The sequence below is a fragment of the Silurus aristotelis genome, assembly GCF_946808225.1.
Source record: "Silurus aristotelis genome assembly, chromosome: 4".
NCBI classification, from domain to species: Eukaryota; Metazoa; Chordata; class Actinopteri; order Siluriformes; family Siluridae; genus Silurus; species Silurus aristotelis.
In genome coordinates this window covers 282841-304392 of record NC_139577.1, presented here as the reverse complement: position 1 = coordinate 304392, position 21552 = coordinate 282841, and the positions used below count along the sequence as shown (strand labels likewise).

The 21552-nt window shown below is 39.3% G+C and overlaps 2 protein-coding genes across 2 annotated transcripts in view; one reads left to right on the top strand and one right to left on the bottom strand.

Moving 5' to 3' along the window:
* Positions 1 to 1281, bottom strand: part of acoxl (acyl-CoA oxidase-like) — a 30082-nt gene extending 28801 nt beyond the window's left edge. The window contains exons 1-3 of the mRNA XM_083539033.1: positions 1015 to 1281; positions 688 to 784; positions 501 to 587 (exon numbers count right to left, since the gene is read on the bottom strand). Of these exons, the coding sequence (XP_083395159.1) occupies positions 501 to 587; positions 688 to 784; positions 1015 to 1130 (300 nt within the window). The 5' untranslated portion in view covers positions 1131 to 1281. The remainder of the gene's footprint in view (positions 1 to 500; positions 588 to 687; positions 785 to 1014) is intronic.
* Positions 1282 to 7185: 5904 nt separating this feature from the next.
* lhcgr (luteinizing hormone/choriogonadotropin receptor) lies at positions 7186 to 21033 on the top strand. Its single transcript, XM_083540657.1, has 12 exons — positions 7186 to 7652; positions 13252 to 13323; positions 13780 to 13854; positions 14136 to 14210; positions 14657 to 14731; positions 15505 to 15582; positions 15817 to 15885; positions 15980 to 16054; positions 16415 to 16600; positions 16781 to 16846; positions 17409 to 19240; positions 19425 to 21033. Exons 1-11 carry the CDS (start codon positions 7498 to 7500, stop codon positions 18610 to 18612), a joined length of 2130 nt encoding a protein of 709 aa, XP_083396783.1. The 5' UTR covers positions 7186 to 7497; the 3' UTR covers positions 18613 to 19240; positions 19425 to 21033.
* Positions 21034 to 21552: the final 519 nt, after the last annotated feature.

Genomic DNA, 21552 nt, shown 5'->3' with positions numbered 1-21552 from the left:
CTCATACAGTATGTGCTTCCTGAATATCCCATATCCTGCACCTGGAAGGCTTTCAGTAGGTTTTAAAGCAGTGCTGTGAGATCTTCTGTTCAGCTATAAGATCTTTAAACAGGTGTTCCAGATCATCCTAAAGGTGTTCTGTGGCGTTAGTTCACAGCTTTTTAGGTTTTTCCACACGAGCTATGGAACTCGCATCATGCTGGAACAGGTTGTGGCTCCACAGTTCCAGTGAAGGAACGTTATCATGCTACAGCACACAAGAACATCCTAAATACATGTTATGGTTGAGGGAGAACCACACATGAGCCTGATAGTCAGGTGTCCATGAATATTTGGTCATATGGTGTATATATGATGTTACACAACCAAACAGAATTCCAAACGAAGCATTAATTTATGAATTATTAAGAGCTCCATGAAGGTAAGCGTGAGTTCATGCAGAACCTCCTGCTAGAGAGTGGATTTTTTCACCCAGAAGATGAAATGATGAAAAGCAGCACCTTCACTCCGGTGGCCATGTCTGCAGAACAGATCAGCTCTGTGATGCACAGGCTCTTGCTTATGAAACCGTTCTTTCTTCCAGCCACCTACAAACAAAAGTGCATCAAGATTTGGTTCTCAGACGTTCACGAGCTCAGATACGAACTCTGAATGATTTTGGTGTATTTATGGTCACTGCTCCTTCACCTGATCATTGAGATGTTGTTTCATCAGGGGCAGTTTCAAGACAAAGTGCAACCTTTGTGCAGTTAGATCTCTGATCTGCTCCAGGTTCAGGTCGTAGCTGAGAGGAGAATAAAACATTCGAATGAAATCATTTCTGAAGCCACATTTTTATCATTTCTGCATTTTTCCTTGTGAAAGCTGAGCTGCTGTAAGAGAGGTGTTATGTCATTGTTCAGAATCATCTTCCTTTCATACCCTGCTGTATGACAAAGCTGTGATCAACCTGACCATGTGTCCCTCACAGACCTTCTCCAGCTAGAAAAACGCTGCAGATGATCTCCTGCATACCTGCTCTGCTGGAACAGTTCACATCTGGAGATTTCCTCCCGGAGGATGTCTTTGGTCCGAAAGAAATCTCCATCCAGATATCTGGAAAGGCTGGTGGGGAGATATTTCTGAGCCATGTGAGGAGACACTGTTGATCTCCAGCTACCCTTCCGACAGGTCCGCTTTTTTTTTTTCAGTGCACTTCCGTGTTTTGATGATGTCAGATTGGCGCGTGCACGTAACCATTCAAGCGCGCGCGCGCGCACACACAAACACACACACACACACACACACACACACACAGACAGAGGACTGTATTGTGGAAGTGTTACATAACATGATAAATAGATTGATGTGTATACACCAGATATACATGTTGTACTTTATATGATCACAGAAGCTGTTTTTGGCCATGCTGGGATTTAAACTCATGACCTTTGGATCAGCAGTCCAGCATATTATCATCTCCAATCTCAATCTGCTTTATTCAGTCTATGCCTTTTCTCTCACCTGGGTCAGGAAGCATCTTACACAAAGACATAAAGCTTTGACTTTTCTCCTCAGCAGGAACTCCACTGAATGTTTTTTGTTATCTGCACCATTCTGTGTAAATTCTAGAGAATGTTGTAAGAAATCAGAAAGACTTTCTAAAATAGTCACGTTGAAGTGTAATAATCACAACCTGATCAAAGTCACTGAGATCATTCCACCTTTTATCTACAAATCAAATCAGATTTGACGTCACATACACATTCATACTGTACGACATGTATTAAAACGCTTATTACCACTGTCCAATATAAAAATATGAATATGAATAAAAATAGAATATAAAAAATGAAATTAATAAAAATCTAAAGTATCAAAATAGGTATTAAAAATCATAAAAAATGTATATACTATAAAATATATACAACATGAATAATATATACAGATGTATTATGCTGGTGCCAGATGTTTGGCTGATGGGGTGATTTTATGAATGAGTTTATGTAAAGATTTATTGTAATCATGGTAGATTTTTAGTCCTGTGTCATTTCAGGTAAGTTCCTGAACCAAACCGAACATCCTCTTAGGTTCTGTCTGTAGATCTTGTAATATTATTACATCACTGTAATACTGAAATCTAAGAAATCTTCATTTGAGTCCAGGCTCTGGCTGCACCACTGAAGAACATTCCCAGCTGTTTTGTTTTGGTTGTGTATTTTTAGCTCATTAAAATGTTGTAAGTAAAACCTTTAAACCACTTTTGTACATGTTTTCCTCAACTATTTCTGTACTTTTCTGTACTTTTATATGTAAAAGTATTTTTTTTTCAAATCAAAAAGATGCTAGAGCCGGGCCTGGATCTGATCACTCGGGTCATTTCTAAAAACATGACACTTGTAGTGTGAACAGCAGTGTTGCTGATAAACTCCTGATAAATGGATCAATCGTGACTCCTAATCTCCCAAACAAAGAGGAATCTATGCTTCTCCATGTAACGTAATAAGCTCTGAGTCTAGGAGCAGAAAAAACAACATTTGGCTAATTTTTACATGATTATTTGTTTGGCTAAATTACTCTAACAGCTGTAACACTGTGTGTATGCAGTAAACTCATTTCTCACTATAAAACCTTAAACTGCATTTTTTCATCTGATGCTATTAAACTAAGTTTTTCTTTTAAACACAAAGTCTTTAGTAATCGATTAATAAAAGAGCACATTTTAATCTGTGTAACTGCCTGACATTAAGATAAGATACTGTTATATATCTTGTATGATAACTGTATGATTACAGGACTGACATGCGGGTATCATACATGAAATCACACGTCTGATTGGTCCAAATGCCACTGACAAATACTGATCACAAACAGTCTGCACCAGATACCACTAGTACAAGAACTTGTCTGGTGTACAGACCCTGAAGACACTAAATTGTCCCGTTAACAGACACATGAAGCAGCAGGTTTACGTGTTGTTGGGGTTTGGTGGATCATAGGAGTTATGCAGGACATGGAAGGAGCTTTGTCCATTGTTTGTTTGTGAGATACAAGACAGATGGCTATACATGCTTTTTTAATATTACTCCAACTAAAGAAGCAGGATGAAATAAAAGTATTTAAATAAAGTATAATTGGTTTGTGACATTGCTGTGGAGGTAACACACCACTTCTGTCTTTTTCCATGTAGTTTAGCTTTAGCATAAAAAAGATTCAGAAATTAAAGCCCATGCAATGCACAAGGTTTGTGTAGAATTCCAAGTTGATCCTTGCAAACCATTTTGATAAAACACATGGACTCGGTATATCTGCTTTGAAATGAAAGCTCTGTGGTAAACATTTTCAGAGTTTTCAGAAAGTTAAGAAGGGGATTGCACATATTTGACACACAGATCTGCACGTGACACCCCAAAACCTCCTACTCACCTGCTTAGTGCAGAAAATGTGGGACTGACAAATTCACACTGCAAATTATATGCAGAATGGAAATCAAACTGTCTGCAGACGTACAAATCATTGCCCAGTATTGTTCAGATGAAGAGCAGAGACAAAGTTTTTTTGCCCAAAATGTAGGAGGATTAACATCAGTCAGTCAGTGATGGTTTACACGTTACTGCTTGTGACAGATGATGTAAGCAGTGTTACTGAGAGCACCACTGTGTCCAAACAGACCACTGTTCCACCTGGTACTGAAGTTCCTCTGCACCTGCTTGCTAACAAACTAGACTTGTGTAGGGTTTACCATGGCCAAGCAAACCACACACCTGAATTTATAAATCTGTCTCCAGCGTAATGGTACATGTTTAAAGGGCTTAGACACATTTTTGTGTGTGTGTTTTGATGGATAGTCTCTGTGGGTTCATAAACTAGTCAAAAAACGTGTGCCTGATCTTTGTAAAAACCATTTCTGAGTAAGATCTGGATTTGCTGCTAAGCAGTGTCTACAACGTTCCAAGTGAACTAATCTGAGACATCATATAAATTAGATTTTGCTCTGTTTAAGCTTTTTGCTGGATATTGTGGCCAGATGAATGAGCAAACACAGGGTGTCCAAAAAGTGCACAAAAGTAACTCTTTCCCAGATCACTGCTCACTAAAGGGTTTTCATTTGAACTCAATTTTTATCTTTGGGCTGAGTAACTACTGAGAACAAAATCATGAACGTGCAGGTATCAGCAGGTATCAGGTTCATTGTAGAAACTTTATTTGTAGCTCTGTTCCACCAAAATTGTACAATGATAGATATTATGATACAGATTGTGTAATGAGGAAGATGGTGGACACAAATGCAGAATAAAATGATGTTTGTTTGACAAGCAGAGAAACAAATCCAAAGTGTAATTCATGTAAAAAAAAAAGAGTGTTGGTCAGTTGATCAGCAAACAAAATAATCTGAGCAAAAGCACAGCTAGAACATGAGACCAGAGTGAGATGAAAAGACAGAACAAAAGCTTGAGAAATGGGAAAGTTCACAATCAGATAATAAACAGTGTCTGTGATGAGGGTGAACATGGGAACAGGTGTGACTGATCAATATGAGGGTGACTGAACATGCAGGTTGGCAGGCGTCAGAAAACAGACGGTTGAGTGAACACACTTAACGAGCGAAGCGCAGAATGAGGACAAATCAGCCACAATGTAACAAGGCTTAATAATCACCAATCAAACATTTTCTGAGATTTTGTAAATAATAATTTACAGTGTGTTTAATCAGAAATTGGTTAATTGCATGTAGGAGTGATGGCCATCTTTGGAGGCTGCAGTGACTGATGGGGTGTGGAGTCGCTGCAGAAAACTACAATGTGAGTGACGTTCCACTGCAGGCCTCATAATCAAAGCACTGTAGGATGATGACCAGCAAAGGTAAAATGCTCTGAATAATAGGAAGAGGTTGTGATGTGTTTCAGAAGCAGATCATTTCGGGTGTGTTGTAATAAAGTCATTGCTACTTGGGCATCTGTACGATGAATTGGGACACGGCCCTGAATAGTTTCTGAATGAGTAAAGTAGTTTCTTTTTAAACCAAAGTGAGCAAAATAAACCAGATTTTGGTTCAATATGCATTTAGAGACATCTGTCCCACTTATGTGTAAAAGGATTTGTGTCAAATGGTGGAAATTGTTTTGCTCAAAACAGTCAGATAAAATCAGATGCCTACAGTTTCACATTGTCATCATTTTAACTTCTGCCTCTCGGTCATCTGACTGACTACAGTGACAAATATCATCCAGTACATTGTGTAGAACACTGCTTATAATTAGGGACAATATTGTGACAATATTTAGGGACAACATACAGCACATGGAATATACCCTGAATTCAGATGGATAACTGATTACGCTTTAGATGGAAAAAACTGCACTAGCAAATGCTTTTGTCGTAATGTTGTGGAAAGTTTGTTTACTCTGTTAGTACATTTGTGTGTGAAACCATTTGGAACCAAACAAAAGACTATTATTAGTTGCCCCATGAGGACTACAAACCAAATAAAAACATTCGATGGGACTCTCTATATAATATTTACAAGTTCCCTCTTTATATGTTAAAGTTGTGTGACATCTACAAATCTTTACATAGTCCACAGGTTTTATTGGAGTTCTTTGCTTATCTGTCAAAAGCCAGGCAGTGGAGTAAAAACAAATGGTGTGTTAGTCTAGGTCAACATGGCCTAAGCAGATGTGGGACAGACACTTGGCACAAACCCTAAAGATGCCTTTTCTCCTACATAGATTTCTTACATTTAGCCCACATCATCTAAAATCCATGAGAAGTCATTTAACTTGACAGAAATGTTGTGGAATCACATCCCTGGAGATTTTACTCCATTGTAGCAGCACATTTCTCCCCAGAGTTTATCTGATAGTGGACTTTAACTTCATGAAAGTAGGCAGCAGTTTGGTTTGTATAAGTCCAGTTATGGTTAGTAATAAACAGAGGAACTGTATATTTATATGTATGTGAAGTTTAGATATTGAGGCAGAAGGTTTAAGACTTCTCTGTAAGTGGAAGTATGTATTTAGCCATAATGTGCTCAAATGAAAATAAAATCCTTGTATATTACAAAAGGAAAGGTTTTAGATTATTATTCATAAAAAGAGTAATTCAGTAAATGCTTGCATGACTAAAGCAGAAGTCAAATATCAATATTTACCACTGTTCAAGTCAAACACGGCTTTGGGCAGAGCAGTGAGACCAACGTACTGCATCATGCACATTGAAATAAGATGGAGTTTAAACTGTCTACAGATGAAAACAATGACCCCTTATTTTATATGAATGTTTTCATATTCCTGTGTATCAAAACATTTGAGTGAGGAAGAGCCGAGGCACTGATCCTCAACGTCAACATCAGAGCACATCATACATTCTGTGTAGGTTTTTTTATATTTGTAAACTTGACTAGGTGTTAAACTGACTCCAGTGTTTATTTGTTTAATTTATTTATAGGCTAGATGAAGGAATGAAAGAATCAAAACTGAGAAAAAGTGATTGTTTGCAATTGTTGGAAATGACAGTGTGGTGTGAGGAGTACAATGATCATCACAAAGCAGCTTTACAGAAATGATGGCAAGCAAAAACAAACGGCATGAAATGGCATGAAGAAACCTTGAAATGCAAAATGGAACCTGTCCTCATCTGGGTGACGCCAAATACAGATACTGAATTATTAATAATTTCCAATCTATAAAACATTGTCATCTTCCAAAGCCATCTTCATGGATTCTAAGTGGAATCTTCCAGTAATCTTATGTGTCTTTAAAAGTGTGCTATATGGGGAGCCACATCCCAACAGCAGCAAAAAATGTTCTCCTGATGTGACCTCCAATCAGGATGGAACCGACAGGACTGAAGAACTTCTTTGTGATGTCCTCCAGTGATAAGAAGATTGCTTCTAAACTGGCTGAAGATTCTTGTGGTCCTGCTCAAAAGCTACAAAGAAGTCGCTTTTAAAGTGTAAGCAAATCAAACATGGTCTTAATTGAGGAAAAAATCTCAAATGAAGAATAAATATGACAAATAAAACTTCCTCAAAACCACATAATGACTCAGTGGATTTCCTGAACCTCGATTCATTCTCAAAGTAAAGTTGACGGTAAAAAGTGGAATAAATAAATAAAATATCTGAATAAATAAAGTAAAGACTGGAGAGTTTAGTGACTGTCAGGTTTATTCTCATGATCACTGCGTCAGTGTGTCCGAATCTTTCACTCGATTCAGCAGAAGGAGCGCACAGCATTTCCTGTCCATCCTGTTCCCAAGAGCGCATCACAACTCCTCCAGCCCTCCCTCCCTCCCTCCCTCCCTACCTCCATCTCTCTCTCTCTCTCTCTCTCTCTCTCTCTCTCTCTCTCTTTCTCTATCCACCTTTCAGACCCTGCTGGATCAGTGTCACTGCACACGCCGTTTTATCCCCTCTTTTTATTTCTTCTGCTGAAACAGGACTGATCTACTGCCCAGTGCGCGCCTCCGCTTCCTGGTGTCCACTACCCAGAGAGGAACTGAAGACAGGTTTACACAATGAGGACATCGCTTTTTATCTTCATCTTCATGCTGTGTCAGTGTGATGGTTTGCGTTTTGTGTGTCCGGAGATGTGCCGCTGCATTAGGACCATCAGCTGCACCAGCGCGACCGAAGCCATGGCGCAGAAACCGCGCGGCGCCACCAGCAGACTGTAAGTGCAAACCATGGAGCGAATTTTATGGAGACAGAACCCATGCATGATGTCTCCTCAGGCAGACAGAGCTGTCAGCTCAGAAACACGAGCACATGAAGGAGTGTAACTCAACCTGTACATGTCTTTACGCAAATCTGGAGGTTGGAGATGATGTTTCCTTCTCTGTGCAGTGTTCCATAGAGCACTGGGTTATGACAACTTACAAAAAAGTGACTAAATATTTAGGCAGAAAACTATTTATTAAATAAAAGCATGCATTTCTCAAAATCTAAATTGTCAACAAGTAAACACACTTTAGATTATTGTATAGTCCATTAATATCTCAAGGACAAAACCTGACCTTATTTTGACCTTTTCCTTCCTCGTTCTCACACATGATCAGTACAACTCACACTGCTTTCAGAAAATTCCCTTCATTAAACATGAAAACTTATTATCATTAACATGAACGTGAACATGCTCTCAGTGTATTTAATCAGCTTTAGTCTTTTCCATGTGAGATTATAGTAAAGCAAATAGAAAATTATTAAACCTCTATTTTAGTATAGAGATAGTAATATTACACTTTAAATTGTTGTAATCTGTTTGAGAGATTGTTTGCTTCTTTCAAGAAAGAGAATTATCTGTCAAAATAACAAGTAGATAAATAATAAGTAGAGAAAAAAGATGTAATAATCAGTTTAGTTCATGTTTATCTTATACAAATATAGTCATAACACATGCTGAGATTTATTGCATTTATTGCAGATTGTCAAAATTCCAATGTTCACACGGTAAAGTGATCAGTAATTCAGTAAAAGATCTCACGTCTGATCTGATGCTGAAGAATCGTTGGAGTTGTACATTCTTACTTCTAATGTGTTCAGATTTCTGCTCGTCATTTTTTTGCCCCAAAGGAAAACAACCATAAATTCATTTCTACAATAGAATTAGAACAAAAACGTGCCTCATTATGAATGGAAATATTTTTATCTTAATGGAATAGCCAGAATAAAATAGAATAGCCTTTATTTGTCACATATACATTACAGCACAGTGAAATGTTGTTCTTTGCATATCCCAGCTTGCTTGGAAGCTGGGGTCAGAGCGCAGGGTCGGCCATGATACGGCGCCCCTCGAGCACACAGAGGGTTAAGGGCCTTGCTCAAGGGCCCAAGAGTGGCAGCTTGGCAATACCGGGGCTTGAACCCCCGACCTTCCGATCAGTAATCCAGCGCCTTAACCACTGGAGCCACCACTCCCCCCACTTATATACAGTATGTCTTGCAAAGTCCTTGAAATGTTGCCTTCGTCTCATCTATCTGGCATCTTACATTCGAGTGAAAGAACATGCAAGATGAGAAAAAGTAAAGAAAGTAAAAAAAATGTTTTATTTTAGTATAATAGAAACGTGTGTGTGTGTGTGTGTGTGTGTGTGTGTGTGTGTGTGTGTGTGTGAGTGTGTGTGTGTAAAAAAAGAAAAGATAGGAGGAACACAGTGAAACCACATGGGCTTTGTGTTACAGAGTCTTTAATGTTAGTGGCAGTGCTGTGAGAACATCGTCGTCTCCATCACACCTCTGAAAGGAGCCGAGTGTTACCTAAGTAATCCTTCGATTCAGTGCAAGATATTTTGATAGGGATTCTTTTTTTATGTCTGTCCGGAACAATAAGCCTCTGAAATGGCCAAAAACATCATCTCGCTGTAGTGTCCTATAAGATGGAACTCATATAACAGGCTGAAAATCTGCTCTCCTCGTTTCTACACTCAATTCCTCCAAAATATAATGATGCCATTAAACAGTAGACGCAGACCAACTTTAATAAATTGTTGTTTATACAGTTTGTTTCTCTCAGTATAAATATATAGTATGTGAAAAATAAAGTGAAACCCTGATGGTCTTGTCTAAGCAGAGACTTTTCATTCTGTACATGGACCAGGGACAAAATGACACTTGTCACTTTTAATGGTCTTCACAGCAAATCACTGGACAAAAAGCAAGAATTAAACAAATAGACTTCATATGGGATTAAGTTTCCTTTTGAAACCTATAACATAAATTATAGTTAAAATAGAGTTAAAATTTGGATGTCAAAACAAATCCAGCAGGATCATGTCTCAGGCCACAGCTTAGAGGTGCAGCAGTGTGGGCAGAAGATCCGTCTGCTGAAAAATCACATCTGTTCATTTCTCTGATTTGGGGGAAGCCCGTTAATCTTCTTCTGTATTCCAAATCGCTCTTTGAATTTTCACAGTGTAGCAGCTCACCAGTACCAGCAGGTGAACATCTTCTCACCATGACCTCTTCCACCCTCTCATTGAGATGTGTTCACTATTGTATTTCTTTGATGACACATCTCTGGATCTCGGCACGTCGCGCCACGCAAGTGAAATCGTAATTCTTATGATCACATAACTCACAAATACGTCCTTCTGTCTTTTTCCTCTCTTTTCATAGCCTCCTCTCCCCCTGTCTTTACGATCTCAGCCGGATGTTTTCCCTGCGTGATGAGGCTTTGAGTCTTCCACATTCTTTTTGGTCAACATGTGAATTTACAGAGTTGCATTGCTCTTATCTGGTAATAGAGATTTCTAAAATTGTAATATTTTGACGTTTAGGCATGGCCTGTTTTTTTGCCCAGGAGTGGGTATACAGTCAAACCTCCGTTAATTCGCAGCTCAGAAAATTCACAGATTATCTTAAAATTGACGGGAATCTGCGAGACCGGATGTTCAGGAATGTTAGGAATAACATTTTACACTGTATTTGGTCACATACTGCACACTAATAAGTTTATAATGTGACAATGTCTAGATGAATTCAGTAAAGTACCATTGCGGCTGCAGGGGTGTGTAGGACGTAACCCCCGCGAGTTCCGGGGGACCGGTGTACTGCATGGACAAAAGTATTGGGACACCTGAATTTTCCAGCCGTATTTGGTAGAAGAATGCTGAGGATGGAGCTGCCAGGAAGGAGGAAAAGAGGAAGATCAAGGAGGAGGTTTATGGATATGGTGATGGAAGACATGCAGGTAGTTGGGGGGGGGGGGGGTGTAATGGAGACGGATGATCTGCTGTGGGGACTCCTAATGGGAGAAGCCGAAAGAAGAAGATGGATGATATGTTCCACTCCTGCAGCTACTGTACAGGATTGTTCACTGGAAATAAAATGTTTTTGAAGTGTTTTACTTATTGTTATAATGGACAAGATACATATACAGTAAAGAACATTTCTTACACACTTCACACACCTTCATAAGCTGGAACATGGATCAGGAACTGCTCACTTTTGGTTCTTGCCAGTTTTTGAATTCTATTTGTCTCCTTTTAGAAAAAGCCTAATATGCGTTTTAGATATAAATTGCTTTCCTTGTTTCCTTTGGTGGGGAACCAGTATGGAGTTGTATGTGTAAAAAAAACAAAAGAATCTGGAGGAGAGAGGTCAAGTTGCTTTGCCAAAACTGAGTCTATCTCTGGCTGGTCTCAGGATGTAGCTTGTTAGTGATGTAAGAAAGGTAGTGCCTGGTGAGAGTGAGGAATGTGTGGTGCTTCATGTCCTTGAGAGCTTCAAATCATCGCCTTTCTCTGATACACCCAAAACCTTGAGCCGTGATAAGAGTCAGTCATGGGCATCAGACTAATGAGTATGACATGCAAAATTTATAATGGAAGACTTTACCAGACAGCTCATATCTCTCTATCATTTCACTGCACACCTGGAATTCCGTCTCTAGTTGCAGCCATGATGCATTTTGCATTTGGAGCTCATGATCAGAAAGAGCCAGTAACACAGTTCTAAACGCTCCAATAGAAACATTCAGTAAGTGGTTTAACAGCCTGTGGCACAGACGGCACAGACCCTAATCTTCGGTTTCCTCCCGTCTTCCAAACAGACTATAGTTTGGCTTCTTTTAAATTGCACCAATTTGTGAATGAGTGTGAACTCACTTCTTTATTCAGGTCATTCATCCACACTGAGTGGGGATGTGCAAACAATCAGGAAATGGAAAATACAGAGACACATGGTTCCTTCTGAGTGTACACATTTCTTGTGTGTGTGTGTGTGTGTGTGTGTGTGTGTGTGTGTGTGTGTGTGTGTGTGTGTGTGTGTGTGTGTGTGTGTGTGTGTGCTCATATAGCACATGACTTCTTTAGGAAAGACTATAATATGGTTTGGTCTCTCTGGATAAAGAGAAATCTGCAGAAATGTCCGCATTCACAAACTCTTTCTGCTTTATACTCTTCAATATAATAAATATAAGCATGTAATCCTTTTAAAAAATGATCTAAATTCACATAGATCTCCTTTTTGATTTCTTGTGATTCTGTATTATGAACTGTTTCTCGTGCATTCAAAAATTATGAGTTCTTCTCAGAGCTCCAAAGTGAAAAACATTTCATAATTAAAAGTGCAGATTATAAATGCTGCCGTTGTTTTATGCACATGATAAATATGCAGATGAATTCAGATGTTTGTACGACACATAAAATCTGGCCGCCATGTGGTGCTATCATTCCTTCCTCTTCAGTAATCACTTATCCTGGTCAATGTCACTGTGGGTCCACAATTTATCCCTAGAACACTGAGTGCCAGATGGGAATAAACCTTGAACAGTTCTGTCGTAAAGCTCCAGGCTCGCTCCCATCACACACACACACACACACACACACACACACACACACACACACACACACACACACACACACGATCACAAATCAATATAATTCCTATTGTTGTTGTATTGAGTATCATTTTGATATTGGGTATTACTTTGCTTATACTTGATGATTGACCAGCAGATCAGATGGTGGTCTTACTGCTGTAGAAGGTCATGCATGTGGATGATTATTTTCTTATACAGTGACTGAGGGAGCTCATGTGTGACACTCAGATTTTTACATCAGTTTCAGGAGTAAATTATTTGGTGAGTTTTTCTTCTTTTTCTAAACAGAAAGTGATTTTGATGCTTTTGTTTTAATGCTGTTTTTGTTTGGACTACACGTGTCTAAGGTTGACCGAGCCGTGTCTGTATCAAATACTATATAAACATCTGCAGTCCTATCAGCGCTCGTGAGACTGAAGACCTTGTTGGATTGAGCTCTTATCAGGTTGGCCGGTCCTGTGTGACTCAGACTTCCTTGAGGCTTAAATGAGTGAAAGGATGTTAGTGAAATAGTTTTGATGGTTATTCAGTGCTAAAAGAGCAGTTTTACACAGATGAAGAGGGTTGGTGGTATCTGAGTTGCTGAAGTGTAGAATGGACAGGACCAGCAGGTAACGTGGTGTCTAAGATTTTAGTAACCGGTTGTACTTGATTAATAAACAATTCTAAGGCGGACTGGACGCTTGTGACGTGGCCCAAAATAGCAAACGTTTACGCTTCTAATGGTCTTTACAACAATTTATTATCAGAAAACTAGCAAGAAATAAGAGTCCTGTAGAATCCTGTAGCTCTCAATCCTGACAATGTTCAAGTGCTGAAATGGAATTAAAATGGATCCAAAAACATAACCAGACATTCAACATCTTTACTGGTGTATTGATGACAGGCATGTAATCTTTCATTGAATTTTTATTTTATATTAACAGTTGATGTTAATAACATTTTCTTTCAGTGTTCTGAACTATATTCACTTAAGGACGATTCCAAGTTTCAGCTTCGATGGACTGCGAGCGGTCAAAAGAATGTGAGTGTAATTTATGAGTGGACATCAGCGAAACATTCCTCGTGTCAGCGTACACTTTAATACGTTCTGTCAATATTCATTTATTAATCATCAGTCACACACCTGCTTTTAAACACAAATAAAACACAAAAAAAAATACAAACCACTAAAAGAAACCTAATGGGTTCCACTACAAATACCATTAAAACCCGTACCAAATGGTTTCTACTACGTCTTGTGTTTGTGTTTAATTAAATCCTTACATACGTATTAATTGAAAATGTTGGCTTTATTAGTATATTATAAAGAAGCCTCGTCAGGAAGAACCTTCAAAAACTGATCTGACCCTGAGACTAAGAGTGAGGTCTTAGTTGTTCATGTGAAGATCAATACTTACACAGAGCGCATAGCAGCAGAGACATCAGTCAAACTATGTACAGATAATATCATATATCTTTTGGTTTATTGTGTTTGCAGAGAAATTGCTCAAAGTGGGACACTGGAAACCATTGAGACTCAGGCCTTTAACAACCTTCTCAACCTCTCAGAGATGTAAGAGTTAAAGACTTCAATTAATCAGAAAAAGAAATGAAAATACTGCTCTATGTGCATGTATGTGATGTGTATGTGCCATGATTTTAATATGATTATATACATGAGGATTTTATTTTGATGTATTTATGATCATTAGTCGCTGCTAAAGTGCTCAAACGTTTCAGTGCCAAGTTTCAATTCCTTTCCATCACCTTTATACTAAACTTTCACTATGTTTTCATTTGTTCGTTTTCTTTAAAGAGAATTGTTAAAGATTATTGATTGTTGTTCTTTCGCAGTTCAATCCAAAACACACGGAGTCTGGTCCATATCCACCAGCGAGCCTTCAACAATCTCCCCAAACTGAGATACCTGTGAGCACCATGTTTTTCTCCATGCTGTGTATCTGAGGTCTGCAGATGACCTGCTTTTACATGTTATTAACTAATTCTCAGCGTAATGAATAGATGAAGGTGCAAAAGAAAAGTGATGATTCTTTAAGAACAGCACAATGCAAGAAGATACAGGTGAAGATCTTTGATTAATGTTCTCCATGAGAGAAGGATCTGCAGGCTGAAACATTGGGTTTTTGCTCTATGTATTAACATGAATGGTGTTTGTGTTCAAAGCACAAAGTTCTTGAATATATAAACTTGATAGACGTGATCCAGATCATCAACGCTGCTCCCAATTACTTTCAAATGCAAAGCGAGAATTGAGTAAGACGTTATTATGAAGGACAAAGAGCACTGTGTTGAGGTTAAAGACTGTTATCTGGTGTTTTTGGTGACACATTGCTGATTACATTTCACTTCCACAGGAGCATCTCGAACACCGGGATAGTCGCGTTTCCCGACCTGACGGCCATCGCGTCTCTCGAAGTCGATTTCATACTGTGAGTTCAGCAGGAGTTACAGGAGGTGATGTTGGAGATTGCTAGCGAGATTTGTTTTGTTTATCCATAAACCATAATGTAATTAATGACATTGTGATTATGTGCTCATAAATTCACTCCAACCAACAACCCACAAAACTACAGTTGGGCTGTGTGTGTGTGTGTGTGTGTGTGTGTGTGTGTGTGTGTGTGTGTGTGTGTGTGTGTATATATATATATACTGTATATAATGTTCTAGCAGCTAATGTACATCTACTGTTATTGTTGTTTAAAGTAAGAGAGAGAGAGAGAGAGAGTGACAGAGAGTGTGAGAGAGAGAGAGAGAGAGAGAGAGAGAGAGAGAGAGAGAGAGAGAGAGAGAGAGTGACAGAGAGAGAGAAAGAGAGAGAGAGGGAGGGAGAGAGCGAGAGAGAGAGAGAGAGAGAGAGAGAGAGAGAGAGAGAGAGAGAGAGAGAGAGAGAGAGAGATGAGAACACTGATCATTCCGTTCATGCAGTTTCTCTATGTTATGGACGATCAAACACACAACACTGAGGATCTGGAGATCACTGTGAGATCACTGTGAGATCACTGTGAGATTACTGTGAGATCACTGTGAGATCACTGTGAGATCACTGTAAGATCACTGTGAGATCACTGTGAGATCACTGTGAGATCACTGTAAGATCACTGTGAGATCACTGTAAGATCACTGTGAGATCACTGTGAGATTACTGTGAGATTACTGTGAGATTACTGTGTAATGAGATCACCGTCTCTTTGTTTTCTTTTAGAGATATCTGTGACAATCTGCACTTGCAGTTGATTCCATCAAATGCCTTCATTGGCATGACGGCTGAAGACACAACACTGTAAGTTCTATCTAAAGCTCAGCGTCAGTCCCTCATTAATGAAACTCTTGTAGCTGCTGATTTTGTTCTCTTGTGTTCTGATTACTGAAATCAGGTGTTTGTGTTTAGTGTGGCACTCGAGTGAATGTTGTCAGGTACATTGGAGGGTTTAGTTTTGTTTAGAATGTGTATAGAAATTAAACTCAAGTTTCATAAATTATATATATAAAAAGTTCATTCTCGAATCCTTTTCAGGAATCTGTATAACAATGGCTTCAGGGAAATACACAAACACGCCTTCAACGGAACAAAAATTGATAAACTGTAAGTGTTTGCTTCTATTTAACATTTCCTGGGACTGTCCCTGGGAACCTACGCAGATCTGAAAAATACTAATCATTTTCTGGTCATTTGACAGAACCTTAAAGAACAACCGAAAGCTGCAAGTGATCCACAAGGAAGCTTTTCTAGGAGCTTTTGGCCCAGCTGTACTGTAAGTCTCATCCCATGGAACTATAAGCACTTAGGGATTTATACGTTTCTCCCTAATGAGCGAGTCAGAGACAGTGGTAAAAGATGGAAAGAGAAAGAAACCTTAAGAGCAACCAGAGTCAACAGGGAGCCTCTTCTGAGTGTCCCAGAATGTCCATTCATTACAGTTCCATCATTGTTTAGATGTGCTGATGTTCACTGATGGACACTTGAATGTAAAACTGTTCATGGCAGATGAATCTCCTGCATGAGTTCAAATGAAAAACTATAAATCAGATCGCAGTCTGACGCACAAAGTGCATGTAATAAGAGGGAGATGTATTATGTTTAGAGGCTGATGTTGATGGTGTTTTGATTTCAGAGACGTGTCCTCTACTGCCCTGGAGACATTACCGTCTCACGGCCTGCAGTCTGTGCTGGTGCTGGTGGCTCGCTCGGCATTTCAGCTGAAGAGGTTGCCTCCTCTGAACAGTTTGGAAAGCTTAAGAGAAGCTCATCTCACCTTCCCAAGTCACTGTTGCTCTCTGCTCAGTTGGGATGTTCAGAGGTTTCTGCTGTTTCTCTCTAAACTCAAACTCATGTCTTCTGACACTTTATTACCCTTAATGATGAATACAGAGAGAATTATTAATAAATAGTCTTCATCTTCATCTCAATTGCCTTAGAGAACAAATCTTATATTCTTTATAATCTTTTTCTCATTGTTATCATGTGTCTTCTTTAACAGGGAGTTTCCATCATCAGCACAGAGAAATGGATCTTCATACTGTGGAAATCAGAACCCAGCAGATAAGTACGTTTTACAGGATTGTGTAGATTCTCAAGGATTTTATGAAAAAACATCTGGTGTGTGTCAGAGTAAATAAGAGGAAACACTCTGCTTTTCCTCAATAATATTTTTTAAGATTTTGTTAAACATATTTCTTTTGCATTCTGACTTTTAAGATTAAGAGTAAAATTAACCGCATGTTAAAAGCAGGTCCAAAATCAAGGTCACCGTGTCGGCCATTTTTTTTATATATATAACACAGTGTAGTAATGAGAATGAAATGAGACATGAGGTTGGATGCATCTTGATGGTTCCAGTATATGTAAAGTCAAATAAATAACGGGGAAACTGGAAATGTTCCTGGAAACATTCGAATCCAGTGAGGGTTTGTTTTTAGATTAATTTAATAATAAAATGTTTGCAGGTCCCTAAAGCACAACCTGACATAATCTTCATGTTCTTTAACTAACCAGTGTTGAAGTGTTGAAGATAAATAAACATGTGTTTGTGTAGAGATTATTAAAGACTTGGTGAACTGAACTTTATGTGTTTCGATCTTTTCCTTTCTTTTTTGACTCACATTTAGGAGCTCAGAAAAAGAGGATTTCTATTCTGATATTCTGGATCCACTGTCTGAAGCTAGCTTTGGCAATGTGGACTTTGAATACCCAGACTTCTGCCAGGTCAGACCAGCGCTCCAGTGCAGTCCCGAGGCAGATGCCTTCAACCCCTGTGAGGACATTGCTGGGTTTGTGTTTCTTCGTGTGGCCATTTGGTTCATCAACATCCTGGCTATTGCTGGCAACCTGACGGTGCTTCTCGTGTTATTCGCCAGCCGCTGCAAACTCACCGTACCACGCTTCCTCATGTGTCACCTGGCCTTTGCCGACTTCTGCATTGGGGTGTACCTTCTGATGATCGCCATAGTGGACCTGAGGACACGTGGGTGCTATAGTCAGCATGCTATTGAATGGCAGACAGGAGTGGGCTGCAACATTGCAGGCTTTCTGTCTGTCTTCGGTGGAGAACTCTCTATTTACACCCTGTCGACTATCACAATAGAACGTTGGTACACCATCACCCACGCAATGCAGCTAGAGCGCCGACTTGCTCTCCGCCAGGCTGCTGTGATCATGGCTGCTGGATGGCTGCTTTGCTTGCTTCTGGCACTATTTCCTCTCTTTGGCATTAGCAGTTACAGCAAAGTCAGCATGTGTCTGCCCATGGATATTGAAACACCTGGGGCTCAGGTTTACATCATTCTTCTGCTGCTTTTCAACGTTGGGGCTTTTCTGGTGATTTGTGGTTGTTATGTGCGGATTTACGTGGTCGTGCGCCACCCTGAAGTGCCTGGTCGAGCCGCCGATGCTAAAATCGCTAAGCGCATGGCCGTACTGATCTTCACCGACTTCCTTTGCATGGCTCCAATCTCTTTCTTTGCCATCTCAGCTGCCTTTAAGGTGCCGCTCATCACAGTCACCAACTCCAAGATCCTGTTGGTGCTCTTCTATCCCATCAACTCCTGTGCCAATCCTTTCCTCTATGCCATCTTTACCAAGGCCTTCAGGAAAGATACATGCATTCTGCTCAGCTCCATGGGCTGCTGTGAGAGTAAAGTCAACATGTACCGCATGAAGACCTACTGCTCAGAGAACACCGTGAAAACAACGAGCTGCCCTGTCAGTAAGAGCCCTCACACTGCCACATGGGTGTCCACCTGTCCTCACCAAAAGTGCCAGCTGCAGGTAGATGGGTTACAGAAAGACAGCTGTGGAGAACATCTCACATAACATTCTGGCTTTCTGCTCTTTTTCCATCACTCTGCAGAGTCGTATGTTGATTACGTTAGCCGTGGTTTTTGTGACCACAATCTCACAAAGATATTTTTCTGAAAATCTCTGAGTTTATTCAGACAGAGAAGTACATGATGAGATTGGAAACTGATTTGTCCTCATACATTATGTGTCACATTACACTTTCTAATGCTCTGTGTTACAATTTTATCTGTGAAGTGATCATCATCATCATCATCATCATCATCATCATCATCGCCAGCTGGGAACATCACGGACTGCACTGGAGTAGACTCCAGACTGGACTAACCCTAACCCTTCCCATTTTGCTGCACACATACATCATTTTGATGGGTTTTTTTCACTCTGTCTACATCTCAAGGATCTCATCTTATCTCTGAGAGCTCAACATAACCTACATCGCTCATCAGAGGAGGTCAAAGGGTAATTACTGTGTGTTCTGCTCAATAACCTTGTTTTATGAACATAATATAACACGTCACTCTTCTACACTCGTCGTGAGTGTCAGGTTACGCGTTTCCTATGGGAAAGTGCGACATACTGCGGATAATAAAGGAACTCCAGATTCTGGAAAAGGAGCGAAAAGTCATAATTCAGGTTCCTCGCTGAAAATTGCTCAGGATCAGTTTGGTCCATCTGGTATAAGCTTTTATAGAATATTTCACCTTTTCTTATCGCTTGATTAAATTCCTTGTCTTGTATCGTTTCCTAGTCTGAGTCTGAGTCTGAGACTGAACTGGATTCGGCTGCTGTAAAGAAGGAAACATGTAAATGTCACATACGTGTAGTCATGTGTCGGTATGTTGATGAGTCTCTTGTTATGGAATCAGTTGACTGACAGTTTAAGACTTAAGTTCAGTTTAGACATTTTCCCAAAGCAGCTTTACAGAATTCAGTAGATTGTAAGTATATATATATATATATATATATATATTTTAGGATCAGAAATCACTCTCTGTACGTTTGTCCCTAACGAGCGAGCCAGTGATGACAGCCGTGAGGGAACCATGTCCTGGGATGGTATAATGATGAACAGTTGAGAGGAACTAAACTCATCCTCTTCTGTGTGACTGCATTTATAGTTCCATCAGGGTTGAGGTTCTCACCTTTTCACTGATGGACACGTGAATGTAAAACTGTTCGTGGTGTCTGCAGCCTGAAACCATTACAGCAAACAGGTTATATTAATTACAGTCTATTAATTAGTAATTCATGAACATAACATGGCTGCTGTTACTAACCTTCTGAGATGTAGGGTTTTTTTCTGATCTCATCCACATGCTCTCCAGTTCTGTTCTCCAAGATGTTTTCCTCCTGCCATCTTGTTCCAAAATCCAGGTCAGTTTGTCCAGGTCACTGTTTTGATAGTAATGTTAGATGTTAAATCAGCAGCATGTTCCTGCAATAAAATATCTGCTCTCTTTGAAATAGTCAGGAGGAAACAGACACATGAAGGAAAAATCATTTATTTAATTGTTTCTAATAGTTTGATGACATCCACATTCTCATATCTTTTCCTTTTGTTTTGTTCCAAATTAAAGGTCATTGTAGCCTGGTCATGTTTCTGCTTCCTGTCACAGTGCAGATTAATGAGCTCTGATTGATTCTATCAGTCTCCTTTAATCCTTTACTTTTCTGGACTTGACCATGAGACCCAGGTTTAAAAGGACATGTTTACTTGGGAAGAACAGATGATCTGGTTTCTCTTTTCCTTGTAGAATTTGTTCTGTAGTTTAGAAGTCTGAGGTTGTTGTTTGCTACATGAGTTTTATTTGCTGTATGATATTAATATTTGTAATATATTGAAGACGTCTTGTTTATTTAAACATGATTAGCGTGTTCTGTGCTCAGTGTTTCTGTTTATTAAAACAAGCCTTTAGAATCTACAGGGGTTTGATTCTGATCTTCTGAAAAAGAAACCCTGTGGAAACTCACAGTATTTGTAAATGTTTTAATGGTTGTAATGTAAATTGTGTTGGATGTAATGAACCCTAATGGTCCCAGTGGGTCTCGAATGATCATTCATAGTCTATTGGTGACATGTTCTGTGTAAAGGATTCCAATAAGGACCAGTAGAACACCGTTGGCTACTTGAAGGTCACATGGCCATATCTACTCGACACCATCAGGACATCATGAAGCTTCCAGATTCCACGTTTCTACAATTTATATAATTTGATGATGTGCCACAAACACACTATGTTTTGGAAACATTTGGTAAAGCTTTAAGGGTTAACAGCTAATGGTTTGTAGCGATATTTGTAGTGGAAACCATTAGGATTTCTGGGATTTTTTTATTTTGTACTGAGACGTTCATGTATAATGTTTCCATTAAATTGTCACTTGTCTGAAGTAAGTGACCAAACCCATAATTAAAATCAAGTGATGTAGAGGGAAGGAACTGTTACTGCATCTGTTTTCTTTTTTCTGCATTGTGTTTCGTCAGAACTTCCACCACTGGACCTCAGAGTTTTCTGTGTAGTGAAGATGTCTTTTTAACTGAGACATGATTCGAGTATCATGTGCACATTATTACTGTACAATTCATCATGGTACTTAAAAACAAATTAAAAGTGAATTCGTTTTAAATTAATATACAGAGTTTTTGTTACATCCAAAAAGTAAAAAGAAAAAAGCATCACTAGCTGTTTTACTTCACTCAGTAATATAACTGCGCTTCACGTCAGTCACGTGACACAATGATACCAGTGCGTGTTTTTACTCTTCTGATAAGAACAACAGAAGAGAAACGTTTTCTTGGAAACACTAATAAAAGGTTTGTGAAGGGAAACAGATATAAAATGTCTCAGTAGAAAATAAGTGCCATGAAGCAAAAGAAAGTTCAGTTGAGTTTATTTACACACACACACACACACACACACACACACACACACACACACACACACACACACACAC

Bases quoted from the DNA above. Each gene is read 5' to 3' on its own strand.
- lhcgr (XM_083540657.1), top strand. From the start codon at position 7,498: ATGAGGACATCGCTTTTTATCTTCATCTTCATGCTGTGTCAGTGTGAT. The intron at 7,653-13,251 runs GTAAGTGCAAAC...ATTTTCTTTCAG, and splicing joins CGCGGCGCCACCAGCAGACT to TGTTCTGAACTATATTCACT. The intron at 13,324-13,779 runs GTGAGTGTAATT...TTGTGTTTGCAG, and splicing joins CTGCGAGCGGTCAAAAGAAT to AGAAATTGCTCAAAGTGGGA.